The 12,155-nt window shown below is 48.0% G+C and overlaps 1 protein-coding gene across 6 annotated transcripts in view; it reads right to left on the bottom strand.

Annotated features, from left to right (window-relative positions):
- Window positions 1-5,211: 5,211 nt before the first annotated feature.
- The window catches only part of DZIP1L (DAZ interacting zinc finger protein 1 like), a 39,031-nt gene continuing 32,087 nt past the window's right edge, over window positions 5,212-12,155 (bottom strand). For 5 of the 6 annotated variants that reach the window (XM_031441468.2, XM_031441368.2, XM_031441387.2 and 2 more), the window contains 4 exons: window positions 10,034-10,202; window positions 9,468-9,628; window positions 7,686-7,825; window positions 5,212-6,160 (listed from right to left, as the gene is read on the bottom strand). In XM_031441468.2, the coding sequence (XP_031297328.2) occupies window positions 6,005-6,160; window positions 7,686-7,825; window positions 9,468-9,628; window positions 10,034-10,202 (626 nt within the window). In that variant the 3' untranslated portion in view covers window positions 5,212-6,004. The remainder of the gene's footprint in view (window positions 6,161-7,685; window positions 7,826-9,467; window positions 9,629-10,033; window positions 10,203-12,155) is intronic. The other variant, XM_031441421.2, reaches the window with a different exon arrangement.

The raw sequence follows: 12,155 nt of genomic DNA on the forward strand, positions 1-12,155 counted from the left end.
GAGACAACTGGGTGATGTTTGGAAAATAAATAAATAGATAGCATTCCTAACTCATAGCTAACACCCTCCCCTCAAAAAATCTAGATATATTAAGTATTCAGAGTTTAAATCTTTTAACAGAAGTAACAGAAATTATGGATGAACATGTATGAATATTGTAGTGAAGAAAGCCTTTCTAATTCTGACACCAAGGCAGAAATTACAAAGGAAAACATCAGACATATAAAAATTTAAAATCTCTATAGGAAGGAACCTGTAAACAAAATTAGAAGGCAAAAAGTAGCACATATGACAATGAATTAATATTTTCAACATATGTAAATGTCTAATATATAATATTTTATGTAATTTTAATTTATAAGCAATATGAATGTATAAAAGCAATATGAAGCAAATGAAATAATAAAAAGATAATCTCTAAAAATCAAAAGTAAAGTGAAGAAGCAAACCTAATTATATATCCACTGTGTAGCATAAACACAGAGAGAAACTTCACTATGTGAAGTGATTTTAAAACACAGTAATTTAACTGGGCACCCCTAGTGGGAAACACCCTAAGGACGAAAAAACTCAAAAAAATAACAATAATAAATTTTAAACTGTTTCCAATATTCATATTGTGGACAATAAAGTTGGTTTTGCTGTTCTGAGACATAATTTTGATGCTAAGAGCCAAGATCTTGGTGTGGAAATAAAGAGATACAAATAGATCAATGAAATAAAGTAAAAATCCTGTAGTCCTGAATTTGAATGGGAAATATCAGTATGAACTTACAACACATTTTCTTACTGGTATTTCCTACCTCTGTCCACTGAAAGGGCTTAGAAGTAGTAACAAGACCAGTAGTAATAAGGGGCCCCCGCACCCAGGTTGTGTCTTTAAAAACTATTTTCTTTTAAGAAACCAGGATTCCCCCAGAGAAATGACTAATTTCGGGTCTGAAGCATAAAAGATACTATATAAGCCTGGGGAACCCTTCATACCAGATAGCAAGGAAGCTATCAGACTACTAAGACCATTCAAAAGGATTCAGGAACCAACTGGAAGAGGCACCCATTGGCCAAAGACAGAACAATTTCAGCATCAATAAGGATAACAGCTGCCATCAATTTCAACGTGTGAAGTGTATTTAAATGCACGCGTTCCTATAGTACCTGTAGAGGATCCTAGGAAACCATCTCATTATTTTGAAAGGGGAAAGGAACCCTTAGCTTCCTTACCTATATAAATTGTATCTTAAGGCAACCAGACAGTTCTATTTGGAGAATGCCTCCTTACAGACATTTTCCAGCTAGTTAATGTCAAAGAAATGATAGACTATCACAACTTTGGGAATCTCTAATCAGTAGATGGATTTAGGCAATGATCTGAGGATATATCATCAAAGCCATCACCAATACCATAAAAAGAGCAAACCAGACATATGTAGCTCCTGCTGGAAGTGCACAATGCCACCTAAGTGCCTTGTCAAAAAAGAACAGAAAAATCAAAAAAGTTGAACCTGATCAAGTATTTAGATCTAACTACAAATTTACAGATAGTTCATGGGGAAGAGGAATGCTTTAAACACCATCACAGTAATACAGTCGGCAAAAGCCAGACAAGGGGGAATTCTACAAGGCAAATAACCAAATTTCTTCAGCAACAAAAAAATAATATTGTGAGAGATAAAAGGGGGAGGGGGGCGAGGAAGGACAGAGTAGAGAAGAGAAATCTATGGATTAAAAAGAGACTTAAACACATACAGGAAAATAGAGGAAATGTGAACACTGAATAGATATTGGATGATGTTTTGAAAATATCACTGATTTTTGTTTTAGTGTTATGGTGGTGGTGGTGGTAGTGTGGTTATTTTGAAAAGGAAGTGTATTTTAGAGAAACATGGAAATATCTGTAGATATAATGATATGATTATTCAGGAGATTGGCAAGAGATTTGCAGAAAATAAGAGTCATCACGGATTGATAATTGTTAAAGCTGAGCGGTGCAGACATCACTCATTATGCATTCTAATTTTATATATACTTGAAATTCTCCATAATAAAAAGATAAAGAAAAAAGCAGCAGAGAAAGTTAATTACATCAACTGAGGAAAAAAATGGGCTAAGAATATGATCAGGTAATTTGTAAAAGAAAACATAAAAATAATCGGTATGAGAACAAAAAAGAATCCTACATTAGAAGAAAACTAAAACATGCAAAATCTTTAAATGGTGAGGTTTCATTTCTCACCTAGCAAGTTGTCCAAACATTTAAAGATGAACAATACCCCCTAGTGGCAAGGGAATGTGAAAGCGAGCATCTCAAACATCACATTCAATTGGCTCAGGTTTTCTGGAGAGCGTTTAGCAATATGTAACCAAAATCCCCAGAAGGACACAGTAAGGAGCCAGGGCTCCAAGTCCCGCTGGCCAGGTCAGATCCCAGATGTACCACTTATAAGAGACAGGACTCAAAGCAAGTTTCTTAACTGCTCTGTCTCAGCTCCTAGTCCTAAAATGACTGAATTAGGAGCACCACTTCAGAGTTGCTGTGAGTTTCAGTCAGCGAATGTCCGTGAGAGACTTGGACCCGTGCCTGGCACAGAGTGCTGGCTTTCATTACGATGTTGGTCCAACAACCTCACTTCTAAGTACTAAGGAAAACTTAATCAAGTGCACAAAGATGTATATACACATTTATCATTCCATGATTTATCAAAAACCCAAAGTGGAAATGCCTGGTTAAATAAATTTTTGTAATCTTTACCTTGTAATACTATATGGCCAATAAATACAATTGTGTGAAACAAATGTACTGATGGAGGGATGTTTATAATTATTTTCAAGAGGGAAAATCAAGCTAGGGAAGAATAAATATAGTTGAACCCTAGGAAGGAGACATGTATTTTTTTTAATCAGTGCATGTATACCTAGTAATTGACTCTGGATTTGGGGGTTATTCAAATTTATTTTTCTTTTTGATTATCTGTGTTTTCTAATTCTTCTACATCAATTTCATTGCTTGGACACTTTTTAAACAATTTAATATGCTACATGTTGTGATGGTTAATTTTATGTGTCAACTTGCCTAGGCTAAGTGATGCTCAGGTAGCTAGTAAAACCTTATTTCTGGATGTCTCTCAGGATGCTTTGGGAAGAGACTGGCATTTGAATCAGGAGACTGAGGGAAGAAAATCCACCCTCGTCAGCAAGGCTGGGCATCATCCAATCCACTGAGGACCCAAAGAGAGCACAAAGGCAGAAGGGGGAAGAAGGACTATATAGCTATGCCTTCCTGAGCTGAGACATCCATCTTCTCCTGCCCTTGGACGTTGGAGCTCCTGGTTCCCGGGACTTCAGACTCTATGACTGACAGCAGTGGCTTTCCCAGTTCTCCAGCCTGCAGACAGCAGATCATGGGACTTCTGGGCCCCCATAATTACATGAGCCAATTCCTATCATAAATTTCCTCTTATCTGTATTTATGTCTGTATCTGCATCTATGTCCTATTGTTTGTTTCTCTGGAGAACCCTGATACACCTATGTTCCAAAGTTCTTATAAACCTTGCCCCCCAAAATGTAAATGTATTTGAAAGTGGGGAGAGGTAAACAGCATAGAAATGCAAAACTAATGCTTCAGTCTCCAAAGTAGATGGAAAAACAGATCTGGAAATATAGAACTTAATACTGAACATTCAGGAACAGTCATTCTCATGGACGAGTATCACCAGCGTGTTTGTGCTCGTGCAAAACACATGTGCACTCATGTCTATTTCACTCGGGTGCCCCTGAAAGCAGAGCCTGAGGCAAGGACTTGGGTCCAGGTTAATCTGTTTCAGAGGTGATCCCAAGAAGCAGAAGTGAAAGAGTGAGAAAAATGAAACAGGAGGGGGAAAGGCCAATTAAAGGGGGAGTTAATAAATTGTAACTGCTGGAGGCAACCGGATTCACTCCCGCGGGGGACTCTCTGAGAAACTAGGGAATAAACCTCAGAATGGTCCCACCAAAGCACAGGGAGCCTGGGGCAATTACTCACCAACTCCCACCCCGCCTTGGGTGTGGGCTGCCCTGGTGAGGTCAGCTCTCTGGCACTTTCAGGTTGTACCTGCAAGTAGCCTGTGCAACCTCCCACAGGGTCAGAGACAACCCTGAGGCCAAAAAGCAGAACCTCCAGGGTGTACATGTGATATGGGGGGCTAGCATCAGCAGTGTGCTCAGAACTGTGGAAAACCAGAATGTGGCAAGAAACCCCACAAGCATCTTTTTAACCTCCCTTGCCCGAAGTTTGTCACTTGGAAAACATAATTTTGTTGGCAGAATCCCGAGAGGAATGAACCCCCAGCAGCACTCCCCACTCACTGCCCCTCCCTCCCCACACTGCCCGTGGTTGTGACTTGGTTGTTCAAAAGGTATGAGATACACAAAGGGAATTCATCCCTGAACAGCCAGGACTGGGCCGGCCCTACTTCTCACAGAAGGCCCTTCATAGACAGTGCTCTAGCTTCACTGAAACACCTGATACCATGATATCCCCAAGCCTCCACCTATCAGATCCCCTTTGCATTGCCTTTCCTCCCTCACTTCCACTGGTTCCTCCTGCTAGACCTTCAGGGCTTAGCCCAGGTATCGGGACCACCCAGGGAGGAAAAGAAGCCTGGATGAAGGACTGGGGACAGGCAGAGACCCGAGGTAGTGGAGAGAGATAGATGAAGCAAGAATGGCCACGAGTTGAGTTGGTAACAGTTGAAGTTGGGTGTTGGGACATGGGTTCATCACTCAATTCCCTCTATTTGTGGGGCCTGGAGGCACACAGCTGGGTCTCCCTTTAAGGAAAAAAAAATCGCACTTCAACTAGGCCTCACTTTCCTGGGCTGCCCCAACCAATGGCCAAGCAGGGTAGGGGCACGAAGTCCTGGCCATTTCTGCCCATCTCTGGAGCTCCCACTGGGTTGGCAGAGATGTCAACCGTGGTGGCCTGGGACTCTCCCTACCCATCAGGCTCCCTGCTCTCTCTCTTCTCGGAGGTCAGACCTGCATTGCGCCTGAGGGCTTCCCCTGCTGATCAGGCTTCCTCCCTCAACTTTCACAGGCAAGACTCCCCAACCAACCACCTGCATCCTAACTCTATCTCAGCGACTACATCCCAAAGGCCCTAAACCCACACGGTGGAGATACAGACGGCTCCAGACCCTGCTGAAGCTCCCAAACAATGAAGAAATACCAGAGGGTGATAAACATCATGCTGTATTTAAATGTTCACATATAATAAACTAATGCTTTTTACATTTAAAAAAACACAGTGTTTATATACATATAAACCTAATTTTAGAAATCATATCAAAAATTTAATTTGTGGTCCTTTGGGGATATGAGGCCCCAGCCAAGTAGCCTCCTTCCCTCTCCACCATGAGCAAGCCTGGCCAGACATCAGCTCTGGGAGCTCTTCAAGGTCTCCTCCCGCTGCACTGGGAGGCTCCGTCTATGTCCCCGTAACATCCTAATCTCTGTCACTAGATCACGACCCCGTCCTCTCTGCCGCCCACCTCTGCCTGCACCCCAACTAGGCAGTGAGAGGACCTCAGTGAATGGCTTTGGATCAGTCACTGAATGATTGGAATGACTGACTGAGGCATAAGTTCCAAAAAGGACCCCATAAAAGATCCATCCCCACCATGTTCCTTCAGGTTTACAAAACGCTCCGGAGTAAAGACCAAGTGTCTCCTCTGCCTGGAGTGAATGTGGAGGTGAAGGAAGGATCCTGCTCTGAGGTCCTGTTACAGCTCCTTCTCCAGCCCTGGAACCTGGGTGCACACCAGACACCCGTGGCGCTCAGGCAGGGCCCCTCACAGGAGGCAGGAGACAACACATCCGTCTTCTGCTCTGCTTCTCTCCAAGGCAGAAGACTTCCTGGGTACTGGCGAAGGCAAGAGGCCCAGCAGCCCCATCTGTTGGGGTGGGCCCTGAGCCGGTCCCAGCTAGGCAACAAGGTCGGTCCTCTGGCCGCCAGGCTCCCGGGCAGGGTCACCAGCCAGGGACCCTCGGTTGACCAGGGCTCCAAGAGCTAGCACCAAACTCCTCTGGGAGCTTTGACAGGGGCTTCGGTTTCTCTCTCTGGTTCAGGTCCTGGGGGAGATCTTCCAAGGAAGAGATCTCCAAGTCACTGTCATCTTCAGAAAGCTGCAGGGAGGAAAGGGGGAAACGAAAATGCATCTGACAAGGGAGGATGGTCACTCTGGTTGGACATGGGGACAAAACGCAGATTTGGAAGAAAGCAGTTAGGGGGCCGCTACTCCTCCTGCCCTCGTTTCCCTTTGAGAATCTGCTTCCGAGGCCTGGGGTCAGAGAGATGTCAAACACCCCTGACATTCCACTGGCCAAATCAACGCAAGCTCCTCGGGAGGGCCGAGAGCAGATCATGTGGCTCTGGCTATAACTTAAACTTTGTCCAGATTTTTTAACTCCCTACATTGGTGGATCTGGAAGCCCAGAGCCTCCACTTCTCCGAATTCCCGAGCTGAATGCACCCACCCCACCTGCCACAGACTGCTTCTCCAGGGCCTGGGAAACACTCTGACCACAGAAGCAGGAGGGGAACTGCCGATTGCCAGAAATCCTTCTGCCTGGAGAGGGTCTGGGCTGCACCAACAGGGAAGCCACCCAAGCTGTCCCTGAAACCACGGGCACCCTTCCAGAGCGCTCAGTGCCCCTGCTGCCACAAGAGGCCCAGGCCACCTGGGCTTTCATACACACAACCTACGGTTTTCCCCTGGAACATAAGGCCAGTCAGTCAGAAACCACCAGGGCCTGGGGTGGCCAGCACTCTCTGAGCAGGGCCTCAACCTGCTTAGGGCTGCCGGGGCTCTTTCACATATGGGAAAAGGGATGAATAATTTTTAAAAAGAGTATTTGGGCTCATTACTCACAAGTACACATGAGCTGCATAACAAACCAAACACATCATGGAGTAAAAGGTGTTGGAGGAGAGACTGTCCACTATTTCTGAATTTTAGGGCCATAGCATAGGTCATCCCAGGAGGTGCCTTTTTGATTGAGAAAGGACTGGAAAGTAGCAAGAGCTCTAAATGTTTCTGCCTAAGAAAGTAACAGGAATATGGAAGTTACCCCGATGGGGGTCGGGGCAGTGAGGAGGATATCCTAACCGTCATGGCCTGGGAGGCTGAGCATCTGGGCCCTAAATCTGACGGTGGTTAGAGACTGAGAAAGGCAAGGCCATCGAGACATTTTTAGTGATGAGGAGTGGCCTTGAATACGTAGAACAAAGGGGTCTGGATATCCCCACCGTGCGCTGTGTCCTACTCTGACGTGCTGTGTGATGCCACTCCAGCACCCCGCCCTTGTGGAGAACTCTGCTCGCCTGCAGCTTGGCGCTGGGGTCCTGGGCTCCATCAGAGGCAGAAGTGGGAGCTCAAATGGCCAAAAAAAACAGCCCACTGAGCAGTTGTTTGTATAATGAATCACAAGGCTTTTTAATGTTAACAAGGACACAAACAAGCAGCATTGGAAAGTGGCCCTCCTCCACCAGGACAGAGGCAGAGGAGGCAGCGAGGTCACCTGCAAATGTCACTCTAGGGCCAAGGCGGACACTTGCTGGACCCTTCCCCAGCCCCCACCCCTGGGCCCTCGAACTCAGAGCTGGCTCTGGAGGAAACTGCAGGGCAGCCTCCAAGGTCCCCCATCCTACCTGAGGCTTCCCTCCTGGTGCGGCATCCCTCTGTGGCCCAGCGCCGGGCATTAAGAACAGACTGACCCCTCCAGCAGGCTTCTTGGCGGGTGCCTCCAGCTGCTTCTCGAGGTTTTTGACCAGTGACTGCACCAGTGTTCCTGGAAGGCGAGCAGAGGGAAAAGCACGGAATACGAATGCGTCATCCTTATGGGTCATGTCCAGGCTCTGGTGTGCAGGAGGGGAGAGCGGAGAGGGGTCAGAAGGAAGTGAGAAGAGCACTGCAAAAAAGAGGGGCAAAAAAGAGAGAGGGCCCAGGCCAATGTGTGCTGGGACAAGAGGGTTTGAATGTCCTGAAAGTGTCCTATGCACTTAAAGACACGGCTGGGGACGGAGGCTTAGGAAGGGGCCCTTCCCTCTCAACCAGAGGCTGGGCAGGAACCCCTGCTCAGTTGGTAAATGAACTACAAGACTAATGTGCAGTTCCTCCTTCAACGTCTTCACGGAGAAACAAAGATCATAAATATAAATTAGCACAGAAGGTCTGAGGGCTGGACACGCTTTGCGTGAACTCTGTGCAGGAATGGGGCTGGACAGTGAACTACTTTATCAATGGGCTCCTGGTGACACGGTAAAGCAAGGTGGATGTCCAGACCACGGGACTGGCCAAGGATAGGGAGCTGGCACTATTTATAATAGCCACGACATGGAAACAACCTAAATGTCCATCGACAGATGACTGGATGAAGAAGTTGTGGTATATTTATACAATGAAATACTTCTCAGCCATAAAAAAGAATAAATTAACGCCATTTGCAGCAACATGGATGGACCTGGAGATCATCATTCTAAGTGAAGTAAGCCAGAAAGAGAAAGAAAAATACCATATGATACCACTCCTATGTGGAATCTTAAAAAAAATAAAATAAAAAGACACAAATGAACTTACTTACAGAACAGAAACAGACTCACAGACATAGAGAACAGACTCATGGTTACCAGTGGAGTAAAGGGGGAGGGAAGGGATAAATCGGGAGTTTGAAATTTGCACCTCTTGGGGAGTGATGGAAATGCTAGCATTCTTGATTGTGGCAGTGGTTTCAGAGGTGTATGCATCTATCAAAATTCATCAAATTGTACATCTGAAATATGTGTAGTTTACAGAAATTATACCACAATAAAGTTGTTTTTTAAAAAAAAAAGAAGTGGGAAGCTAGCCGAGGCCTTCCAGGATTCAAACGCCTGAGGCGGGAGCAGACGCCTGGAGCAACAACAGCCCTCGGCGGGCCGACCAAAAACTGTTGGTTAAGGGCCTGCTCTATTCAGGCACTTCACTCCTCACCCCTCATGACTCATCAGGCCAGATGCCTCATTTTACAACAGAGGAACCGAAACCCCTCACACAAGCACATGCACGTCGCCAGCCACAGAGCCCGGGCTGTGTCCAAGGACTCCTGCCTCCTGGCTCCTAGACGTTTCCACCCTATCACCCCGCCTGCCAGGTGGTCACTCCTTCTCCAGAGATCTGCTTCTGGGGGTTTCTGATGGACTGGCGGCCCAGAGCGCACTGTACCGGGACACAGTGCTGCAGGATCCACGCGGACCGTGGACTTGGCGGGCTGCACGAGCCTGGGCTACTCAGTGCTCACGCCTCCTCATTTTGGAAAGATATCACTCTCAAGTTCCACATTCTTTAAGTCTTAACTCGAAAATGCAACTGAAACCAGGATCTTGCAGGCCTCGTTAATAATTTTATAAGAAAACCTTCCTCACCTGAGGAAGCCAGCCCACCTGAGCCCTTACCAGAGGAGTGGGTGTTCCCCTTCGAGGTCTCAGTGTCAGACCAGTCCCAGTCATCCTGGGGCCAGGGCCTCATCCTCGAAGGATGTCTCGGAGGCGGGAGAGACCCACGCGGCCTGGAATCTCCCTCTGAGTCCTCTTCAGAACTGAAAGGGGGCGTGCTGCTGGGGAGGAGAAGACATGCAGAATGCGTGGGTCGGAAGGAAAATGTTAAAAGCCATACCTGCCCACTGGCAAGCTTGCCTGCTTCGCCCAGAGCCAGCCTTGCTCCCTCCCTGGGGTCCAGATGCCAGTCAGGAGTCACCTGGAGAGCAGCCGCCCCTCCAGCTCCTTCCAGGGTGGCTACTGGGGCTTGGGGACAAGTGCGCAAGGGGAGGGTAGATGTGTCCTGGCTGGGAGCGGAGGACCTTGGGCTCTTCTTGGGAGTTTGGGCTGGGCCCGCCTGAGCTCCCCTTTCACTTCTGTCTGCCCCTCACCTGTCCATAGAAGCCTGCGGGCCTAGGACAGGGCTGCCTGAGGCGGGAGCCACGCCATAGGTCCGGTGAGAGAATGCAGAGCCCAGGACTCACCTCAGCCTGGACCCGGGGGCAGCCAGGGTGCCTGAGGGTCTGGAGCGTGGAGCAGGGGTGGGCCTCCCAGGGGGTGTCACAGGTGGCTCTGCCAGCTTGGATGCCACACGCAGGGTGCTGAACTCTGGCTGGGCCTTTTTGGTGACCAGTGGGCTCTCCTGGCTTTTGACTAGAAACACAGATAAGAACGAGATTCAGGGCATACCCTTATGGGCCATCATGCCTGAGAGGATGCAGAAGGAGGCTCCGAGATGCCGGAGATGGACCCTTCACTCTGTTGCAGGGCTACTGTCATCACCACAGCAGACTGAATCGTCTCCCCCACCTCGGGCGTCCCACTGCTGCACAGACCTACGGCTGGCACTTGAGGTTTCACCAGAGACCAGGAGAACAGCTGGTGTCCCGCGGTCACGTCCAGGATGCAGCAGGTCTGAGGAAGGGCCCGGCCTGTCTGCAGCTCACCCCGACACTGTCCTAGAAGCGGACCTGGCAGAGGCCACCCACCCTCTCTTCTCACCCCACCTGCAGCGGCTGGAGTGCAGGCAGCCTTGCAGGAAGGCCTGGCTGCCACCAGAGGTCGTCGCAGGACCACCTGGACCATCAAGATCCCCACACACCATCCTCCCTGACCTCCACGTGTCGCAGAAGCGTTTAAGGCAGACAATTAGACACTGCCACTTCATTCCAAATCACAAGAAGACCCGGCGGGGGGAGAGGAATCCAGGATCAGCAATTTTTTACGGAAAGAGGAGACAGAAGAGGAGAGAAAGTGCATCACAGGGAGTCCAGGTAAGTACTGTCTCACGAAACTCTTACACCTGTGGACTGTGTAAAATGCACTTCTTACTGTAGCTCAAAATCAAAAACATTTGAAATGCATGGCTTTCAGAGAATGCACAGACACAGAAGTGGGCCTTCCAGGGAAGGGCGGGTGAGCTTGCTGAGGGACAATAACAATAGTAGCTACAATCACTGTGCACAGACCAAGCTAAGTACCTTGCACACAATATCCACTGAGCCCCAGACAGGCTTCCAGAGATTCGGGAACTTGCTCAAGACCCACGATTCCATGGAAGTAAGTGGTAGATGCAAACCCAGGTTTTCCACCACCCAAATCTAAGACTCTTGACTTCACTACATCCCACAGCTTTGCCCCAAACAAAAGAGGCATAGTCTGAGTGGAGACGGGAGGTGAGCATTCGCACAGCACTCGTGGGGCCTAGAAAGAGAGCATGGGGGCGCAGAGCTGGAAAGAGGCCTACGAGATGCTGAGGGAACACAGTGCTGGCTCACGTGATGGGCCCCAGAGACAGCAGGACCCAAGGCCAGGGAAGGGGAGACAGACAAGGGGGGCGGCTCCCACTCCAGGCTTTGGGTCCACAGAAGCAGGGCTGGAGGGGAGGGTGGCACCTGCAAGAACAGGAAACCTTTCTCTTCTCCTTGAAACCAGGGCTCAGAGGGGGTTTCCATTCATCTTCCCTGGGTGCCCATCCCTGTCCTCTGAGCTCCCACCACCCTGTGCTGGGCCCCATTGCATCACCTAGTCCTGGCTGGTTTCCAGCTGAGGTGGGGCTCCGGCACAGATCAACCTCAGGAAGCACTACACCAAATTAACCGAATGTAGGATGGATGACCATCAAGGTAGAGGGCTCTGTGAAAGGCAGGTTAGCAACCAAGACAACACCCTTCTGTCTGCGAATTCTGTGCAAGACTAAAAACTGTCCTTTCCTTAGCAATTTTTAAGACCAGATGTTTAAACTAAATAGGACAGAGTTTTCCAGATCACTGACACAATTTTTGCCACATTCTCATACCAACTGTCCTGTTCTCCATTTAACAATTTTACATAAAATGACACCACTCTGAAACATGAAACTCATTTTATACTTATCCAAGTAATCATTTCCATGAGTTAGTAATATTTCTCCAATGCACATGAAAAAAAGATTAAATCTTAAAATTATTATTTCATGTACCAACTCAAATCATCTCTCGTATCTCCAGAGACGTGTGGCCCACACCCTGGAAATATTTCTTTGTGTCCAGAGCTCAGGTTGGATCTGCCTGGACTCGAGGGCATAACAGAAGTGGCCTCCCTCTGGCTGCCTGTGTCAGTGACGGA

This window comes from Camelus dromedarius, chromosome 2 (genome assembly GCF_036321535.1).
Source record: "Camelus dromedarius isolate mCamDro1 chromosome 2, mCamDro1.pat, whole genome shotgun sequence".
Taxonomy (NCBI): Eukaryota; Metazoa; Chordata; class Mammalia; order Artiodactyla; family Camelidae; genus Camelus; species Camelus dromedarius.